General features: G+C 41.0%; 1 protein-coding gene across 1 annotated transcript in view; it reads left to right on the plus strand.

Moving 5' to 3' along the window:
- The window catches only part of LOC128663856 (serine/threonine-protein kinase tousled-like 2), an 894029-nt gene that overhangs the window by 206824 nt on the left and 666427 nt on the right, over positions 1-20778 (plus strand). Inside the window, exon 8 of the mRNA XM_053718402.1 lies at positions 2559-2602. Within this exon, the coding sequence (XP_053574377.1) occupies positions 2559-2602 (44 nt within the window). The remainder of the gene's footprint in view (positions 1-2558; positions 2603-20778) is intronic.

Genomic DNA, 20778 nt, shown 5'->3' on the forward strand with positions numbered 1-20778 from the left:
TGTTCATTACTCTAATCCACGTGAAGGCCAAAAGGCCTCATCTGTTTCTTTTAGCTTCTTAGTTAAAGCTCCTGATGGCATCAAACTTTAACGGTGCGGCCTATACTCGGGACAGTATGGTAATTTCTGCAAAAAACTGAGTGGTGGTCATCCCAAAGCAGACATTTTTAGTTACTCTTTTTTTAGGGCCACAAGAACTACAGCACATTGTTCAACTTTTTCTTGAACTTTTTCTTGAACGGTGCAAAAACTGCATTGCTAGTGATAAAATGACATGCTCTAACGAATTAGAGCTTTTAATTTTATCATTATAATAGCCTTTTAACTGTCAGAACTCTAGTGTCTCGACTCCCCTCAAAGAGGCTGAAATACATTTAAATTGAATACAGAACCCTGAAACTCCTATTTGCTGCACAGTAATTTGATGATAGGTGCAGGAGTCACTAACTAACCACAGTAAAGAAGATAAACTGTTAAGGGTTTTTTCAAGAGGTGTGCCCCACGACTTTGTATTTTTATAGGGAAATGACAGCTTTTAAGCATTTATTTTGGATGAAGTTCTGTTGCATAAAAGACATATGTAATCCAGAAATAAAAATAAACTGACATAAATCAACATTAAATACATTCTATTAGCATAGTATTGAGGTTATTTCCTGCCTGCTCCTAGTGTCATAATTTTGAAATCTATCTTTCACTACATTCCAGTGCTGACCTGTGTACAACATGTGCTGCAACTCTTGCTTGATACCTGCAGTTTAACCTAGGTTCCATAATGGCAGCACCCATGATTAGAATGAGGTTCATGAAATGTATTTGTGTCCCTTTTAAAGGGTAGAATTTATCATGCTCAGTTTGCATATTCTCACATATTACGTTGCAGCCTGCAACCACTAGTCTAATAAGCAGTTCCAGTTTCTTATCCTCCACTTCTGTGGTGGCGGAGATAAATCGCCTCAAACTTGCTGGTTTGGGCGTATTGAAAGGCCCCAAGTCTGCTGGAATTCTTGTGTTGCAGCATTGATTGAAAAAATGTAACATTGCATAATTTTCAATTGTAAGCGACAGGGTTTCTGCTTGAGAACTTGTCCGCCTGCAGCTTGATACATTTATTTTTGTGGTTACTTCTGCCAACATTCTATGATTGAACAAAAGTGGTTTTTTTACACAGACCTTATGATGTCAGAAATTTCTATTTGGAAGGAACTGGATATTCTTTCTGTGTGTTATGTGAGGGGAAAAACGGCTTGCTTCAAACCTGATGGCTATATGTTCTCTCTAAAATGAAATTGCTCCTTTTCAAAGCCCAGTTGGATGGTTGCCGCTTTTTTGGCCTTACACATGAAGCCTCTGAGGAAGTTCTGTAAACCAGTCAGGTTGTCTTCATTGCATAGCTTTGCTTAATTATGCCGCTGTTTCTTCAGCAATCAGAATAAGAAACATTTAGTTGCACATTATGCTTCCTTCCAGATTGATACTTGCCTATTTAATTTCACACTCAAAGTGCAATTATTCAAAGGTCTGCCTTGCTTGGTACAATTGACAACCCCTTTCTTCAAATATGACGTTCCTTTGCTATGTGTTGGATTAGTACCTGCCCCCTCACAATTCTCTGAGGTGTTTCTACTGGTGTTCAGGAGTCAGTACTGCTTCTGTTATACTTTCAGTTTTAAATAGCATAAAGTGTTTGAACCATTGCCTGCCACTGACATGCTGAGGCTCGTTATGTGTACTAATACAAGCCCTGTAATATATTTTATTTATTTTTCTCTCCCTGTAATTTAAGCCTGTAAATAAGTTGTCAATATCTGAAGCACGTCAGGGGTTCACAAACCAATCCCTGCACACTCTATTTCACTAACTGGCCATAAAACATTTTGAGTTATGTGCATATTATAGAAGGGTCAACTGAGGTAAAAGAGTGTGTGGGAAAAAAGTGTAAAAAAAAAAAAGCCTTTAAGTATTTTAACTTTTCTTCATGATTACTTACACTTTAGTGTTGCCAAGTGTAGCCGGCTCTACCCTCCTTATCAGTGTCCTACTCCAAACCTTTTGGTATCATATAACAAAATGTGCATGTGATAATTACTCATGCAAGCAAGGGGGGGGGGGGGGGGGTCAGGAGGGACAACATCTACTGCTATTGTTTGTTGCCAAGAGGCTTGCTAGTTTCCATGGGGATAATGTTGCATGCTTTGTGAAAGCTTCAGCATTATACTGTGCATTGCTTTAGTCAGGTGCAATGTGACTCTGCCATCTTTTGTGCACATGCACAAGTGCATTCTGCAGAAGCTATGGCCTGTATAGAACCTTCCATATATGGAAATGCCCAGGGAGGAGCTTGCTGCAAAGAAAACTATGCCTGAGTTAAAGGTTTTAATGGCGGTTAAAACAAACAGTTTTGCAGGTAAGCTTTGGCTGCATTATATATTTAGAAACTTATATTAGTTCATACTGTTTTATGTCCCTTTGATTTCTATATCATTCTAATGACGCAAGTATATGTTAAGTGTATATATAGTAAATGTAGTTTTCACAAATCAAATATTTTCTTTTAGGGAAAAACACTCCTAGAGGACATAAAATTAGTGATTATTTTGAGGTGAGTATTTTTTTTTTCTTTTTATAGTAATTGGGGGGAAATTGCATGTTTTCTTTAATGTTTTTGGTCTGGTTTCTGCTTATGTGTAATGGTTTTGTTTATGTATGGGTCTCTTCACCTAAAGTCATCACCATTTTTCATACACTTATAGAGCATTTTGTGTAAAATTGTACTTTCCTATTCTCCCCAGTGAAGCCAAAAAGCAAATTTTGTAACGTAGGTTTTCTAAAATGCTGCAAATTGCCTAAAGCAGCTATTTGATTTGCAGGTTACAGAATATGCTTTTTTAGCCTCTATGGAGTTTGGGACAAGCATAGTTTTACTCAAAAAGCAAGCATTACTACATTTTCAGTAAGTAACATAGGAGATGACTTTGCCTACATTAGTATGGAGTCTGCATTAAATTGGTGATGACAAAACTTAAAGGTAATTTTTTTTTAATCCTGCTTTAAAATATTGTACCTCAATAGCAATTTTAAGTTAAACTGCTTATTATAAAGAAGGTTTTCTTGGTTAAAAACTTGTCGCAATGAGCTGCAAGCATGGTTGCATACCTCATACAGGCCTTTTTTTATCAGCTGATATATCAGCAACAGTGGTTGGAAGAAAGGAAACCCCTGCCTCATCACATACATATTTCTTTTCTTTTGATGATGGTCCACAGTCCTCCATAACATGGGATATATTTCCCGCAACTAGGAGGAGGTCAAGAACTCATATCGGAGCTTAAAATCCCTCGCACCTCACATCTCTTGTTTTGTTTAGGAGATGGTTAAGAATAGAGGTTGTTCCAGCTATATGCTCCTGGATTATAAATTGGGAGCTCTGACCTATGTGAGACCCAGAGTCCCTAGGGAGTATAATTTACAAAGAAAATAGAAGGGAAACGTCACAGCAGCTGATTTATACAGGGACACATGAATACGCTATGTGCACAGTATTTCCCTAACAGTACTTCAGCCATACCTCAGGTGTCTACTGCAATCCTTTGCGGTACTTGATACCTGCACTCAATGGGCTCTACTGGATACTGCTGCAGCTGAATTAACATTTAACATGCCTTGTAAGTCAGTGGAAGGGTGCTGCATAAGGTAAGTGACTTTACACAGCACACATACAACCCAGAGGCTATTTGTGTGTACTCTGATAGAACCAAAAGTGTTTTAACTTTTTAACAAGGCCACCGGCTTTGCTCCTTGTGATTGCTCTGCCCCTTGTGATTGCTCTGCCCCTCAGTGTTCCCAGGCTTTTCTCTCTCAATATGGAGCCTCTGTAACTAGATTCTTTGATACTACAGTTGAGACCAGATTTTAAACCGATTTCCAGTGCCTTCCAATCCCAGTAAGGGGGTGAGTATCCATACAGGAGTTGCCAGGGCTATTTTCTCAAGGGATATATATATATATATATATATTATAGACAGTAGTAGTTTCTACACTGTGTAATAATTGTAGTGTCTGAGGGAGTGTAAAAATAGTGTAGAGGGCTCTCTACCAAGTATTATCTGTACTAATACTTATATTAAAGTAGTCAAAGACACTAGGTAAAATCTGGAACAAAATGCCTTTGCTGACTGATATCTCTGAGGAGTCAGTTTCCTTATATCCCTCTATCTACATATGTTTATTTTACAAATATGTTTCAGTATGCCAGGTCACTCAAATCTGTGTCAATTGTATACTCGATTTCCATCTTAATATGGGAAGAGTCCACAGATGCATTCCTTACTTGATAGTAGCAATCATGGACATAATCCTGTTTCCACCTCAGAACTCTGCAGTTATGCATGCTCAGGCAGTGGAACGGAGATTATGCAGATCTGTCTCCACAAATACTTCTGGAGCAGGAGACAAGGGATTCTCTTCTTTGGTGGTTGTCTCAGGAACATCTCTCCCAGGGAACCTGCTTTCGCATACCCACCTGGGTGATTGTGACAATGGACGCCAGCCTACTAGATTGGGGAGCAGTCTGGGGCTCTCTAAAGACTCAGGGGACATGTACTTAGTCAGAGTCGGTTTTACCCATAAGCATTTTGGAGCTGAGAACAATCTTCAATGCTCTTCTGGCCTGGCCTCGGTTAGCATCGGCCAGGTTTATCAGGTTCCAGTCAGACAACATAACTTCAGTGGCTTACATCAACCATCAAGGGGGAACTCGGAGTTCCTATGGCAGAGGTAGCCAAGAAAATTTAATTGGTGGAGTCCCACAACTGCTGCCTGTCGGTGATCCACATCCCAGGAGTGGACAACTGGGAGGCAGATTTCCTGAGCAGACAGACCTTTCACCCGGGGGAGTGTTCTCCAGCTTGATTCTCAAATGGTGACATCCGGAGTTGGATCTCATAGCATCTCGGCAGAATGCCAAGCTTCCGAGGCACGGGCCAAGGGCAAGGGATCCTCAGGCGGTACTGATAGACGCTCTGTGGCGGTACCCTGGTTTTTCAGCCTCGCATACCGATTTCCCCCATTCGCTCTCCTCACACGAGTCATTGCTCGAATCAAACGGGAAAGGGTGTTGATGATACTCATAGCACCGACATGGCCTCGTAGGATCTGGTATGCAGACCTGGTGGAGATGTCATCTCTTCCACCTTGGAGGCTTCCGTTGAGAATGAACCTTCTACTTCAAGGGCCCTTCCTTCATCCAAATTAGTTTCTCTGAAGCTGACTGCTTGGAGATTGAATGCTTAATTTTATCTAAGTGTGGATTTTTAGAGTCGGTCATTGAGACCATGTTTCAGGCTCGTAAGCCTGTGACTAGAAAGATTTACCATAAGATATGGCGTAAATATCTGCATTGGTGTGAATCCAAAGGCTACTCTTGGAGTAGAGTTCAGATTCCTAGAATTTTGTCTTCACTAAGAAGGTTTGGAGAAGGGTTTATCGGCAAGTTCCCTAAAGGGTCTAATTTCTGCCTTATCTATTTTGTTACATAAACGTCTGGCGGATGTATCAGGCGTGCAATCCTTCTGTTAGGCCTTGGTCAGAATCAGGCCTGTGTTTAAACCGGTTGCTCCTCGGAGTCTTAATCTAGTTCTTAAAGTTCCGTTTGAGCCTATGCATTCCTTAGATATTAAGTTGTTATCTTGGAAGGTTTTTTTTTTTTTCGTTGCTATTTCATCTGCTCGTAGAGTTTCAGAGCTCTTGGCATTACAGTATGAGTCTCCTAACCTTATTTTTCATTCAGCTAAGGTAGTTTTGCGTACTAAGTTAGGGTTTCTCCCTAATGTGGTTTCAGATCGGAACATTAATCAGGAGATTGTTGTTCCGTCCTTGTGTCCTAACCCTTCTCAGAAGGATTGTCTGCTGCACAATCTGGACGTGGTGCGTGCATTGAAATTATATTTGCAGGTGACTAAGGATTTTCGTCAGTCTTCTGCTTTGTTTGTGATTTTCTACGGAAAACATAAAGGACAGAAAGCTGTGGCTGAAGAGTATCATTCGCTTGGCCTATGATTCTGCTGGACAACAACCTCCTGAGAGAGTTACAGCTCATTCTACGAGGGCTGTTTCTTTTTCCTTTTCATTCAAAAATGAATCTTCTGTGGAACAGATTTGCAAGGCTGCAACTTGGTCCTCTCTTCACACTTTTTTCTAAATTCTCTAAATTTGATACTTTTGCCTCTGCTGAGGCTTCTTTTGGGAGAAAGTAGTGGTGCCTTCCATTTAGGTTCCCTGTCTTGTCCCTCCCTATCATCTGTGTCCTCTAGCTTGGGTATGGATTCCCAATAGTAATTAGATGATCCATGGACTCGTGTCATTAGAAAGAAAAATAAAATTTATGCTTACTTGATGATACATTTATTTCTTTCTTGACACGATGAGTCCACGCCCCGCCCTGTTGTTTCTTAAGGACAAGGTTTTTTTTGTTATAAACTTCAGACACCTCTGCACCTTGTTTCCTTTCTCTCCTTTGCTTCGGTCAAATGACTGGGGTTGGACGGAAGGGAGGTGATATTTAACAGCTTTGCTGTGGTGCTCTTTGCCGCCTCCTGCTGGGCAGGAGTGATATTCCCAATAGTAATTAGATGATCCGTGGACTCATCGTGTCAAGAATGAGAAATACATTTATCAGGTAAGCATAAATTTAGTTTTTTGCCCCATTTATACTTGAGACCCCTTTAATGGCTTGCTACCTCAATGGTCAAAGAATTATTTGCATTTTGCATACTGATTGCTTTGGATTTTCTGTCTGTCAATATTTTTCTTGAGGACACAGTCTGTCTTTGACCCTTGTGACATCCTTCCTTCGTCAGTCTTGGCCTATTGTGCCGACTGACGCCAGTCTCTGGTTGGGGTGTGGTCTGGGTTTCTCGAAGAGTGCAAGGAGTTGGTTTTCCTCTAGAGGCAAGGTTACAATCAAAATTCTCGACCTTCAAATGATCTTCGGGCTCTCAGCCCTGGCCCCTATTGGAGAAAAATGTTTATCAGTTTCCATTTAGACAACTACTCGGCTGTGTCCTACGTAATCAAGGGGAATATCCACAGTCCACTGGTCATGCATAAAGTGTCTAAACTCAGTCCACTCTGCCTAAAACAATTTGCTCCCTATTGGCAATTTATATACCAGGTGTGAACAATCTGCAGGTGGATCATCTCAGGTTTATCGGTTCATTCAAGAGAGTGGTCTCTCCATTAGGACATTTTTTATTTCGTGATCAAAACGGGCTTGCAGGACATAGATCTTATGTCCTTTAATTTAAATCACACTTTTTCAAGTTATTGTGTGAAATCAAAAGATCCAAATGCTCTAAATAGATGCGCTGGTGTGTCCATGGAACTTTCAAATAGCATACCGGTTTCCAAGAATATATTTGAACCAAACAATAGTCAACGTCTGTAATATTCATTGCTCCAGTCTGATTTCACAGGACTTGGTATGCGGATATAGTGCAGATGTTTCTTGCTCTCCATGTCCCAAGGTTCTCTTTTTCATCAGGATCTCCAAGCTCCACGCCATTAAATGTAGATTAAACGCCTAGTTTTGAGACATAGAGGTTACTCGGATTTGATCATTAAATCTTTGGTGCAGACCAGAATGCCTATAACACAAAGAATTTATTACTGAATTTGGAAGGCATTTTTTGAATGCTGTTCTTCCAGAAGGTTTTCTTGGTATTCCTTTAGGATTCCTAGACTACTTCAGTTTTTTTCTCAGGATTGCCTTAAAAAGGGTTTCTCCAACATAGGTGTGTCCGGTCCACGGCGTCATCCTTACTTGTGGGATATTCTCTTCCCCAACAGGAAATGGCAAAGAGCCCTGCAAAGCTGGTCACATGATCCCTCCTAGGCTCCGCCTACCCCAGTCATTCTCTTTGCCGTTGTACAGGCAACATCTCCACGGAGATGGCTTAGAGTTTTTTAGTGTTTAACTGTAGTTTTTATTATTCAATCAAGAGTTTGTTATTTTAAAATAGTGCTGGTATGTACTATTTACTCTGAAACAGAAAAGAGATGAAGATTTCTGTTTGTATGAGGAAAATGATTTTAGCAACCGTTACTAAAATCCATGGCTGTTCCACACAGGACTGTTGAGAGGAATTAACTTCAGTTGGGGGAACAGTGAGCAGTCTTTTGCTGCTTGAGGTATGACACATTCTAACAAGACGATGTAATGCTGGAAGCTGTCATTTTCCCTATGGGATCCGGTAAGCCATTTTTATTCAGACAGTAAATAAGGGCTTCACATGGGCTTATTAAGACTGTAGACATTTTCTGGGCTAAATCGATTCATATATTACACATATTTAGCCTTGAGGAATCATTTAATCTGGGTATTTTTGTTAAATAATATCGGCAGGCACTGTTTTAGACACCTTATTCTCTAGGGGCTTTCCCTAATCATAGGCAGAGCCTCATTTTCGCGCCGGTATTGCGCACTTGTTTTTGAGCAGCATGACATGCAGTCGCATGTGTGAGGAGCTCTGATACATAGAAAAGACTTTCTGAAGGCGTCATTTGGTATCGTATTCCCCTTTGGGCTTGGTTGGGTCTCAGCAAAGCAGATACCAGGGACTGTAAAGGGGTTAAAGTTAAAAACGGCTCTGGTTCCGTTATTTTAAGGGTTAAAGCTTCCAAATTTGGTGTGCAATACTTTTTAGGCTTTAAGACACTGTGGTGAAATTTTGGTGAATTTTGAACAATTCCTTCATACTTTTTCGCAATTGCAGTAATAAAGTGTGTTCAGTTTAAAATTTAAAGTGACAGTAACGGTTTTATTTTAAAACGTTTTTTGTACTTTGTTATCAAGTTTATGCCTGTTTAACATGTCTGAACTACCAGATAGACTGTGTTCTGAATGTGGGGAAGCCAAGGTTCCTTCTCATTTAAATAAATGTGATTTATGTGACACTGAAAATGATGCCCAAGATGATTCCTCAAGTGAGGGGAGTAAGCATGGTACTGCATCATTCCCTCCTTCGTCTACACGAGTCTTGCCCACTCAGGAGGCCCCTAGTACATCTAGCGCGCCAATACTCCTTACTATGCAACAATTAACGGCTGTAATGGATAATTCTATCAAAAACATTTTAGCCAAAATGCCCACTTATCAGCGTAAGCGCGACTGCTCTGTTTTAGATACTGAAGAGCATGAGGACGCTGATGATAATGGTTCTGAAATGCCCCTACACCAGTCTGAGGGGGCCAGGGAGGTTTTGTCTGAGGGAGAAATTTCAGATTCAGGGAAAATTTCTCAACAAGCTGAACCCGATGTGATTACATTTAAATTTAAGTTGGAACATCTCCGCGCTCTGCTTAAGGAGGTATTATCCACTCTGGATGATTGTGAGAATTTGATCATCCCAGAGAAACTATGTAAAATGGACAAGTTCCTAGAGGTCCCGGGGCTCCCAGAAGCTTTTCCTATACCCAAGCGGGTGGCGGACATTGTAAATAAAGAATGGGAAAGGCCCGGTATACCTTTCGTCCCTCCCCCCATATTTAAAAAATTGTTTCCTATGGTCGACCCTAGAAAGGACTTATGGCAGACTGTCCCCAAGGTCGAGGGAGCGGTTTCTACTTTAAACAAACGCACCACTATACCCATAGAAGATAGTTGTGCTTTCAAAGATCCTATGGATAAAAAATTAGAAGGTTTGCTTAAAAAGATGTTTGTTCAGCAAGGTTACCTTCTACAACCAATTTCATGCATTGTCCCTGTCACTACAGCCGCGTGTTTCTGGTTCGATGAGCTAGTAAAGGCGATCGATAGTGATTCTCCTCCTTATGAGGAGATTATGGACAGAATCCGTGCTCTCAAATTGGCTAATTCTTTCACCCTAGACGCCACTTTGCAATTGGCTAGGTTAGCGGCGAAGAATTCTGGGTTTGCTATTGTGGCGCGTAGAGCGCTTTGGTTGAAATCTTGGTCAGCGGATGCGTCTTCCAAGAACAAACTCCTTAACATTCCTTTCAAGAGGAAAACGCTGTTTGGCCCTGACTTGAAAGAGATTATCTCTGATATCACTGGGGGTAAGGGCCACGCCCTTCCTCAGGATAGGTCTTTCAAGGCCAAAAATAAACCTAATTTTCGTCCCTTTCGTAGAAACGGACCAGCCCCAAGTGCTACGTCCTCTAAGCAAGAGGGTAATACTTCTCAAGCCAAGCCAGCCTGGAGACCAATGCAAGGCTGGAACAAGGGAAAGCAGGCCAAGAAACCTGCCACTGCTACCAAGACAGCATGAAATGTTGGCCCCCGATCCGGGACCGGATCTGGTGGGGGGCAGACTCTCTCTCTTCGCTCAGGCTTGGGCAAGAGATGTTCTGGATCCTTGGGCACTAGAAATAGTCTCCCAAGGTTATCTTCTGGAATTCAAGGGGCTTCCCCCAAGGGGGAGGTTCCACAGGTCTCAATTGTCTTCAGACCACATAAAGAGACAGGCATTCTTACATTGCGTAGAAGACCTGTTAAAAATGGGAGTGATTCATCCTGTTCCATTAGGAGAACAAGGGATGGGGTTCTACTCCAATCTGTTCGTAGTTCCCAAAAAAGAGGGAACGTTCAGACCAATCTTAGATCTCAAGATCTTAAACAAGTTTCTCAAGGTTCCATCGTTCAAAATGGAAACCATTCGAACAATTCTTCCTTCCATCCAGGAAGGTCAATTCATGGCCACGGTGGATTTAAAGGATGCGTATCTACATATTCCTATCCACAAGGAACATCATCGGTTCCTAAGGTTCGCATTCCTGGACAAGCATTACCAGTTTGTGGCGCTTCCTTTCGGATTGGCCACTGCTCCAAGGATTTTCACAAAGGTACTAGGGTCCCTTCTAGCGGTGCTAAGACCAAGGGGCATTGCAGTAGTACCTTACTTGGACGACATTCTGATTCAAGCGTCGTCCCTTCCTCAAGCAAAGGCTCACACGGACATAGTCCTGGCCTTTCTCAGATCTCATGGATGGAAAGTGAACGTGGAAAAGAGTTCTCTATCTCCGTCGACAAGGGTTCCCTTCTTGGGAACAATAATAGACTCCTTAGAAATGAGGATTTTTCTGACAGAGGCCAGAAAAACAAAACTTCTAAACTCTTGTCAAACACTTCATTCCGTTCCTCTTCCTTCCATAGTGCAGTGCATGGAAGTAATAGGTTTGATGGTAGCGGCAATGGACATAGTTCCTTTTGCGCGCATTCATCTAAGACCATTACAACTGTGCATGCTCAGTCAGTGGAATGGGGACTATACAGACTTGTCTCCGAAGATACAAGTAAATCAGAGGACCAGAGACTCACTCCGTTGGTGGCTGTCCCTGGACAACCTGTCACAAGGGATGACCTTCCGCAGACCAGAGTGGGTCATTGTCACGACCGACGCCAGTCTGATGGGCTGGGGCGCGGTCTGGGGATCCCTGAAAGCTCAGGGTCTTTGGTCTCGGGAAGAATCTCTTCTACCGATAAATATTCTGGAACTGAGAGCGATATTCAATGCTCTCAAGGCTTGGCCTCAGCTAGCAAAGGCCAAGTTCATACGGTTTCAATCAGACAACATGACGACTGTTGCGTACATCAACCATCAGGGGGGAACAAGGAGTTCCCTGGCGATGGAAGAAGTGACCAAAATCATTCAATGGGCGGAGACTCACTCCTGCCACCTGTCTGCAATCCACATCCCAGGAGTGGAAAATTGGGAAGCGGATTTTCTGAGTCGTCAGACATTACATCCGGGGGAGTGGGAACTCCATCCGGAAATCTTTGCCCAAATTACTCAACGGTGGGGCATTCCAGACATGGATCTGATGGCCTCTCGGCAGAACTTCAAGGTTCCTTGCTACGGGTCCAGATCCAGGGATCCCAAGGCGACTCTAGTAGATGCACTAGTAGCACCTTGGACCTTCAAACTAGCTTATGTATTCCCGCCGTTTCCTCTCATCCCCAGGCTGGTAGCCAGGATCAATCAGGAGAGGGCGTCGGTGATCTTGATAGCTCCTGCGTGGCCACGCAGGACTTGGTATGCAGATCTGGTGAATATGTCATCGGCTCCACCATGGAAGCTACCTTTGAGACGAGACCTTCTTGTTCAAGGTCCGTTCGAACATCCGAATCTGGTCTCACTCCAGCTGACTGCTTGGAGATTGAACGCTTGATCTTATCAAAACGAGGGTTCTCAGATTCTGTTATTGATACTCTTGTTCAGGCCAGAAAGCCTGTAACTAGAAAAATTTACCACAAAATATGGAAAAAATATATCTGTTGGTGTGAATCTAAAGGATTCCCTTGGGACAAGGTAAAGATTCCTAAGATTCTATCCTTTCTTCAAGAAGGATTGGAGAAAGGATTATCTGCAAGTTCCTTGAAGGGACAGATTTCTGCCTTGTCTGTGTTACTTCACAAAAAACTGGCAGCTGTGCCAGATGTTCAAGCCTTTGTTCAGGCTCTGGTTAGAATCAAGCCTGTTTACAAACCTTTGACTCCTCCTTGGAGTCTCAACTTAGTTCTTTCAGTTCTTCAGGGGGTTCCGTTTGAACCCTTACATTCCGTTGATATTAAGTTATTATCTTGGAAAGTTTTGTTTTTGGTTGCAATTTCTTCTGCTAGAAGAGTTTCAGAATTATCTGCTCTGCAGTGTTCTCCTCCTTATCTGGTGTTCCATGCAGATAAGGTGGTTTTACGTACTAAACCTGGTTTTCTTCCAAAAGTTGTTTCTAACAAAAACATTAACCAGGAGATAGTCGTGCCTTCTTTGTGTCCGAAACCAGTTTCGAAGAAGGAACGTTTGTTGCACAATTTGGATGTTGTTCGCGCTCTAAAATTCTATTTAGATGCTACAAGGGATTTTAGATAAACATCTTCCTTGTTTGTTGTTTATTCTGGTAAAAGGAGAGGTCAAAAAGCAACTTCTACCTCTCTCTCTTTTTGGATTAAAAGCATCATCAGATTGGCTTACGAGACTGCCGGACGGCAGCCTCCTGAAAGAATCACAGCTCATTCCACTAGGGCTGTGGCTTCCACATGGGCCTTCAAGAACGAGGCTTCTGTTGATCAGATATGTAGGGCAGCGACTTGGTCTTCACTGCACACTTTTACCAAATTTTACAAGTTTGATACTTTTGCTTCTTCTGAGGCTATTTTTGGGAGAAAGGTTTTGCAAGCCGTGGTGCCTTCCATTTAGGTGACCTGATTTGCTCCCTCCCTTCATCCGTGTCCTAAAGCTTTGGTATTGGTTCCCACAAGTAAGGATGACGCCGTGGACCGGACACACCTATGTTGGAGAAAACAGAATTTATGTTTACCTGATAAATTACTTTCTCCAACGGTGTGTCCGGTCCACGGCCCGCCCTGGTTTTTTAATCAGGTCTGATAATTTATTTTCTTTAACTACAGTCACCACGGTATCATATGGTTTCTCCTATGCAAATATTCCTCCTTAACGTCGGTCGAATGACTGGGGTAGGCGGAGCCTAGGAGGGATCATGTGACCAGCTTTGCTGGGCTCTTTGCCATTTCCTGTTGGGGAAGAGAATATCCCACAAGTAAGGATGACGCCGTGGACCGGACACACCGTTGGAGAAAGTAATTTATCAGGTAAACATAAATTCTGTTTTTGCGCATTTCTAAACGATCGATTTCTTTCCTATGGCATGGAGAGTCCACAACGTCTTTCCAATTACTAGTGGGATATTCAACTCTTGGCCAGCAGGAGGAGGCAAAGAGCACCCCAGCACTGCTGTTAAGTGTAACTTCCCTTACCATAATCCCCAGTCGTTCTCTTTGCCTCTGTCAATGGAGGATGTGCGAAGACGGTGTCTGAAGATATTTACTCCCTTTATGGGTACTTTTCCCTGCAAGCAAGGATTTGGTTCTAGCTGTGTCCACGTCAATCTCTTTAGTAAGAGTAGTGGTGGCTTTTAGCAGTTAGACGGCGGCGAGGTGGTCTTTGCTTTACTTTTGCTACCCCTTTGCAGAAAGCCAGGGTTGGTTACTCTGTTCTTTCTTTTACTACAGATTCCTGACAGGGACTAGATTACCGGTCACACCTTAGTAGCTGTTTTCTGCCCTGCAGCTGGATACACAGGTAAGTGCTTCTAGGTACTGAAGGACAGCACGTTTTAGGTTAACCCTCAAGTGGATATCTTTTGGGACTCCGTTTATCCTTGTTATGGTTAAGGGTACATTTGGGGCAACTTTATTGACACTAGAGAAGATAGTGCTTCTTTAATCTAGTCAATCTACAGACACAATATGAATGAGACAGAGACTTAAGGATAATAACGTTTACTGGCATTTCCCTTAATTACTTGGCTTGGAGTTTTTATTTATGGCTCAATTTTTATTTAAAGGGACAGTCTAGGCCAAAATAAACTTTCATGATTCAGATAGAGCATGTAATTTTAAACAATTTTCCACTTTACTTTTATCACCAATTTTGCTTTGTTCTTTTGGTATTTTTAGTTGAAAGCTTAACCTAGGAGGTTCATATGCCAATTTCTTAGACCTTTCAGATCTTTCAGATTGCATTTTAAGTTTTTCACCACTAGAGGGTGTTAGTTCACGTATTTCATATAGATAACACTGTGCTTGTGCACGAGAAGTTATCTGGGAGCAGGCACGGATTGGCTAGACTGCAAGTCTGTCAAAAGAGCTGAAAAAAGGGGCAGTTTGCAGAGGCTTAGATACAAGATAATCACAGAGGTTAAAAGTATATTAATATAACTGTTGATTATGCAAAACTGGGAAATAGGTAATAAAGGGATTTATCTATCTTTTAAAACAATAAAAATTCTGGTGTAGAGTGTCCCTTTAAATGTTGAAAATCTTTTAAGATCTTCATGCACAGGAGATTATAACATAACTGAAAAAGGCCGTTTTCATCTACGCACGCTTATTAGCTGTGGCACAGTTATTTTTCGGCTGAACATGTGACTTCCTCATTTGTGATGTGTTGGAGCGGAGCGTCGTGAGTCTTTAAGTGCCGACCTTAGTCTTTATCTATAGAATCGTTCACTTTAAAGAAGGATCTCTGCTCAGTCTCGCTCCTCTTACTAGTGGGATACTGATTGCAGTCACGGTAGAAACCTCAGAGGTTGGGTCTTAGTGTTTTTAATATTGGTGCCATCAGTTGTGTTAGCCTTTGTATTAAACTTTTTACATATTTCTTTTTGGGGATTTGCTAATTACATGAAAGAAATATAATTATTAATTTTATTTTTTTCCCCTGTGGGCTGTTAGGCTCGCGGGGGCTGAAAATGCTTAATTTTATTGCGTCATTCTTGGTGCAGACTTTTTTGGCGCAAAAAAAATTTTTCTTTGTTATTTCCGGCGTCATACTTGTCACCGGAAGTTGCGTCATTTTTGACGTTTTTGCGCCAAAAGTGTTGGCGTTACCGGATGTGGCGTCATTTTTGGCGCTAAAAGAATTTAGGCGCCGAATAATGTGGGCGTCTTTTTTTGGCGCTAAAAAATATGGGCGTCATTATTGTCTCCACATTATTTAAGTCTCATTGTTTATTTGCTTCTGGTTGCTAGAAGCTTGTTCACTGGCATTTTTTCCCATTCCTGAAACTGTCATTTAAGGAATTTGATCAATTTTGCTTTATATGTTGTTTTTTCTATTACATATTGCAAGATGTCTCAAATTGACCCTGAATCAGAAGATACTTCTGGAAAATCGCTGCCTGATGCTGGATCTACCAAAGTTAAGTGTATTTGCTGTAAACTTGTGGTATCTGTTCCTCCAGCTGTTGTTTGTAATGAATGTCATGACAAACTTGTTAATGCAGATAATATTTCCTTTAGTAATGTTACATTACCTGTTGCTGTTCCATCAACATCTAATTCTCAGAGTGTTCCTGTTAACATAAGAGATTTTGTTTCTAAATCCATTAAGAAGGCTATGTCTGTTATTCCTCCTTCTAGTAAACGTAAAAGGTCTTTTAAAACTTCTCATTTTTCAGATGAATTTTTAAATGAACATCATCATTCTGATTCTGATGATGATTCCTCTGGTTCAGAGGATTCTGTTTCAGAGGTTGATGCTGATAAATCTTCATATTTATTTAAAATGGAATTTATTCGTTCTTTACTTAAAGAAGTCTTAATTGCATTAGAAATAGAGGAATCTGGTCCTCTTGATACTAAATCTAAATGTTTAAATAAGGTTTTTAAATCTCCTGAAAGTTATTCCAGAAGTTTTTCCTGTCCCTGATGCTATTTCTGAAGTAATTTCTAGGGAATGGAATAATTTGGGTAATTCATTTACTCCTCCTAAACGTTTTAAGCAATTATATCCTGTGCCATCTGACAGATTAGAGTTTTGGGACAAAATCCCTAAGGTTGATGGGGCTATCTCTACTCTTGCTAAACGTACTACTATTCCTACGGCAGATAGTACTTCCTTTAAGGATCCTTTAGATAGGAAAATTGAATACTTTCTAAGAAAAGCTTACTTATGTTCAGGTAATCTTCTTAGACCTGCTATATCTTTGGCGGATGTTGCTGCAGCTTCAACTTTTTGGTTGGAAGCTTTAGCGCAACAAGTAACAGATCATAATTCTCATAGCATTGTTAATCTTCTTCAACATGCTAATAATTTTATTTGTGATGCCATCTTTGATATCATTAGGGTTGATGTCAGGTATATGTCTCTAGCTATTTTAGCTAGAAGAGCTTTATGGCTTAAAACTTGGAATGCTGATATGTCTTCTAAGTCAACTTTGCTTTCCCTTTCTTTCCAGGGTAATAAATTATTTGGTTCACAGTTGGATTCTATTATTTCAACTGTTACTGGGGGGAAAGGAACTTTTTTACCACAGGATAAAAAATCTAAAGGTAAATTTAGGTCTACTAATCGTTTTCGTTCCTTTCGTCACAAAAAGGAACAAAAGCCTGATCCTTCCCCTACAGGAGCGGTTTCAGTTTGGAAACCATCTCCAGTCTGGAATAAATCCAAGCCTTTTAGAAAGCCAAAGCCAGCTCCCAAGTCAACATGAAGGTGCGGCCCTCATTCCAGCCCAGCTGGTAGGGGGCAGATTATGATTTTTCATAGAAATTTGGATCAATTCGATTCACAATCTTTGGATTCAGAACATTGTTTCACAAGGGTACAGAATAGGCTTCAAGATAAGGCCTCCTGCAAGAAGATTTTTTCTTTCCCGTGTCCCAGTAAATCCAGTGAAGGCTCAAGCATTTCTGAAATGTGTTTCAGATCTAGAGGCTGCTGGAGTAATTATGCCAGTTCCAGTTCTGGAACAGGGGCTGGGGTTTTACTCAAATCTCTTCATTGTGCCAAAGAAGGAGAATTCCTTCACACCAGTTCTGGATTTAAAGATATTGAATCATTATGTAAGGATACCAACATTCAAAATGGTAACTATAAGGACTATTCTGCCTTTTGTTCAGCAAGGGCGTTATATGTCCACAATAGATTTACAGGATGCATATCTGCATATTCCGATTCATCCAGATCACTATCAGTTTCTGAGATTCTCTTTCCTAGACAAGCATTACCAGTTTGTGGCTCTGCCGTTTGGTCTAGCAACAGCTCCAAGGATTTTTACAAAGGTTCTCGGTGCCCTTCTGTCTGTAATCAGAGAACAGGGTATTGTGGTATTTCCTTATTTGGACGATATCTTGGTACTTGCTCAGTCTTCACATTTAGCAGAATCTCATACGAATCGACTTGTATTGTTTCTTTGAGAACATGGTTGGAGGATCAGTTTACCAAAAAGTTCATTTATTCCTCAGACAAGGGTAACCTTTTTAGGTTTCCAGATAGATTCAGTGTCCATCACTCTGTCTCTGACAGACAAGAGACGTCTAAAATTGGTTTCAGCTTGTCGAAACCTTCAGTCTCAATCATTCCCTTCGGTAGCCTTATGCATGGAAATTCTAGGTCTTATGACTGCTGCATCGGACGCGATCCCCTTTGCTCGTTTTCACATGCGACCTCTTCAGCTCTGTATGCTGAACCAGTGGTGCAGGGATTATACAAAGATATTTCAATTAATATCTTTAAAACCGATTGTACAACACTCTCTGACGTGGTGGACAGACCACCATCGTTTAGTTCTTCTTTTGTTCTTCCGACCTGGACTGTGATTTCAACAGATGCAAGTCTGACAGGTTGGGGAGCTGTTTGGGGGTCTCTGACAGCACAAGGGGTTTGGGAATCTCAGGAGGTGAGATTACCAATCAACATTTTGGAACTCCGTGCAATTTTCAGAGCTCTTCAGTCATGGCCTCTTCTAAGGAGAGAGTCGTTCATTTGTTTTCAGACGGACAATGTCACAACCGTGGCATATGTCAATCATCAAGGAGGGACTCACAGTCCTCTGGCTATGAAAGAAGTATCTCAAATACTGTTATGGGCGGAATCCAGCTCCTGTCTAATTTCTGCGGTTCATATCCCAGGTATAGACAATTGGGAAGCGGATTATCTCAGTCGCCAAACGTTACATCCGGGCGAATGGTCTCTTCACCCAAGAGGCATTTCTTCAGATTGTTCAAATGTGGGGACTTCCAGAAATAGATCTGATGGCTTCTCATCTAAACAAGAAGCTTCCCAGGTATCTGTCCAGATCCAGGGATCCTCAGGCGGAGGCAGTGGATGCATTGTCACTTCCTTGGAAGTATCATCCTGCCTATATCTTTCCGCCTCTAGTTCTTCTTCCAAGAGTGATTTCCAAGATTCTAAAGGAGTGCTCGTTTGTTCTGCTGGTGGCTCCAGCATGGCCTCACAGGTTTTGGTATGCGGATCTTGTCCAGATGGCCACTTGCCAACCGTTGACTCTTCCGTTAAGACCAGACCTTCTATCGCAAGGTCCTTTTTTCCTTTAGGATCTCAAATCCTTAAATTTGAAGGTATAGAGATTGAACGCTTGATTCTCAGTCATAGAGGTTTCTCTGACTCTGTGATTAATACTATGTTACAGGCTCGTAAATCTGTATCTAGGAAGATATATTATCGAGTCTGGAAGATTTACATTTCTTGGTGTTTTTCTCATCATTTTTCTTGGCATTCTTTTAGAATTCCTAGAATTTTACAGTTTCTTCAGGATGGTTTGGATAAAGGTTTGTCTGCAAGTTCCTTGAAAGGACAAATCTCTGCTCTTTCTGTTCTTTTTTCATAGAAAGATTGCTAGTCTTCCTGATATTCATTATTTTGTACAAGCTTTGGTTCGTATAAAACCTGTTATTAAGTCAATTTCTCCTCCTTGGAGTTTGAATTTGGTTCTGGGGGCTCTTCAAGCTCCTCCGTTTGAACCTATGCATTCGCTGGACATTAAATTACTTTCTTGGAAAGTTTTGTTTCTTTTGGCCATCTCTTCTGCTAGAAGAGTTTCTGAATTATCTGCTCTTTCTTGTGAGTCTCCTTTTCTGATTTTTCATCAGGATAAGGCGGTGTTGCGAACTTCTTTTAATTTTTTACCTAATGTTGTGAATTCTAACAACATTAGTAGAGAAATTGTGGTTCCTTCATTGTGTCCTAATCCTAAGAATTCTAAGGAAAGATCGTTGCATTCTTTGGATGTAGTTAGAGCTTTGAAATATTATGTTGAAGCTACTAAGAATTTCCGAAAGACTTCTAGTCTATTTGTTATCTTTTCCGGTTCTAGGAAAGGTCAGAAGGCCTCTGCCATTTCTTTGGCGTCCTGGTTAAAGTCTTTGATTCATCATGCTTATGTCGAGTCGGGTAAAACTCTGCCTCAAAGGATTACAGCTCATTCTACTAGGTCAGTTTCTACTTCCTGGGCATTTAGGAATGAAGCTTCGGTTGATCAGATTTGCAAAGCAGCAACTTGGTCTTCTTTGCATACTTTTACTAAATTCTACCATTTTGATGTGTTTTCTTCTTCTGAAGCAGTTTTTGGTAGAAAAGTACTTCAGGCAGCTGTTTCAGTTTGATTCTTCTGCTTATAATTTCAGTTTTTTTCATTATAAGATTTAAACTTTGTTTTGGGTGTGGATTATTTTCAGCGGAATTGGCTGTCTTTATTTTATCCCTCCCTCTCTAGTGACTCTTGCGTGGAAGATCCACATCTTGGGTATTCATTATCCCATACGTCACTAGCTCATGGACTCTTGCTAATTACATGAAAGAAAACATAATTTATGTAAGAACTTACCTGATAAATTAATTTCTTTCATATTAGCAAGAGTCCATGAGGCCCACCCTTTTTTGTGGTAGTTATGATTTTTTTGTATAAAGCACAATTATTCCAATTCCTTATTTTTTATGCTTTCGCACTTTTTTCTTATCACCCCACTTCTTGGCTATTCGTTAAACTGATTTGTGGGTGTGGTGAGGGGTGTATTTATAGGCATTTTGAGGTTTGGGAAACTTTGCCCCTCCTGGTAGGAATGTATATCCCATACGTCACTAGCTCATGGACTCTTGCTAATATGAAAGAAATGAATTTATCAGGTAAGTTCTTACATAAATTATGTTTTTTGCTCATAATTTCTATCTCTTTCTAATTGGTCTTTTTTAGTGGGGACTGATTACGATAGCTATGGACTCAGAACAGGATCATTCAATCTCTAGGTATAAATGTTTATTATGTTTAGAGGCTCAAATTGTTTTGCCTATGCAATTTTGTTCCTCATGCTTAGCTAAGACTTTAAAATTCAAAGACAAGTTACTCCCTTCTGAGCCAAGTGTCTCTCAGGATACTGCTGTGTGTGACATGCCTCAGCTTTCTCCTCAAACGTCCCAAGCTTTAATTGTTTCTCATTCTGTG

The sequence above is a fragment of the Bombina bombina genome, chromosome 1, assembly GCF_027579735.1.
Source record: "Bombina bombina isolate aBomBom1 chromosome 1, aBomBom1.pri, whole genome shotgun sequence".
Classification (NCBI taxonomy): Eukaryota; Metazoa; Chordata; class Amphibia; order Anura; family Bombinatoridae; genus Bombina; species Bombina bombina.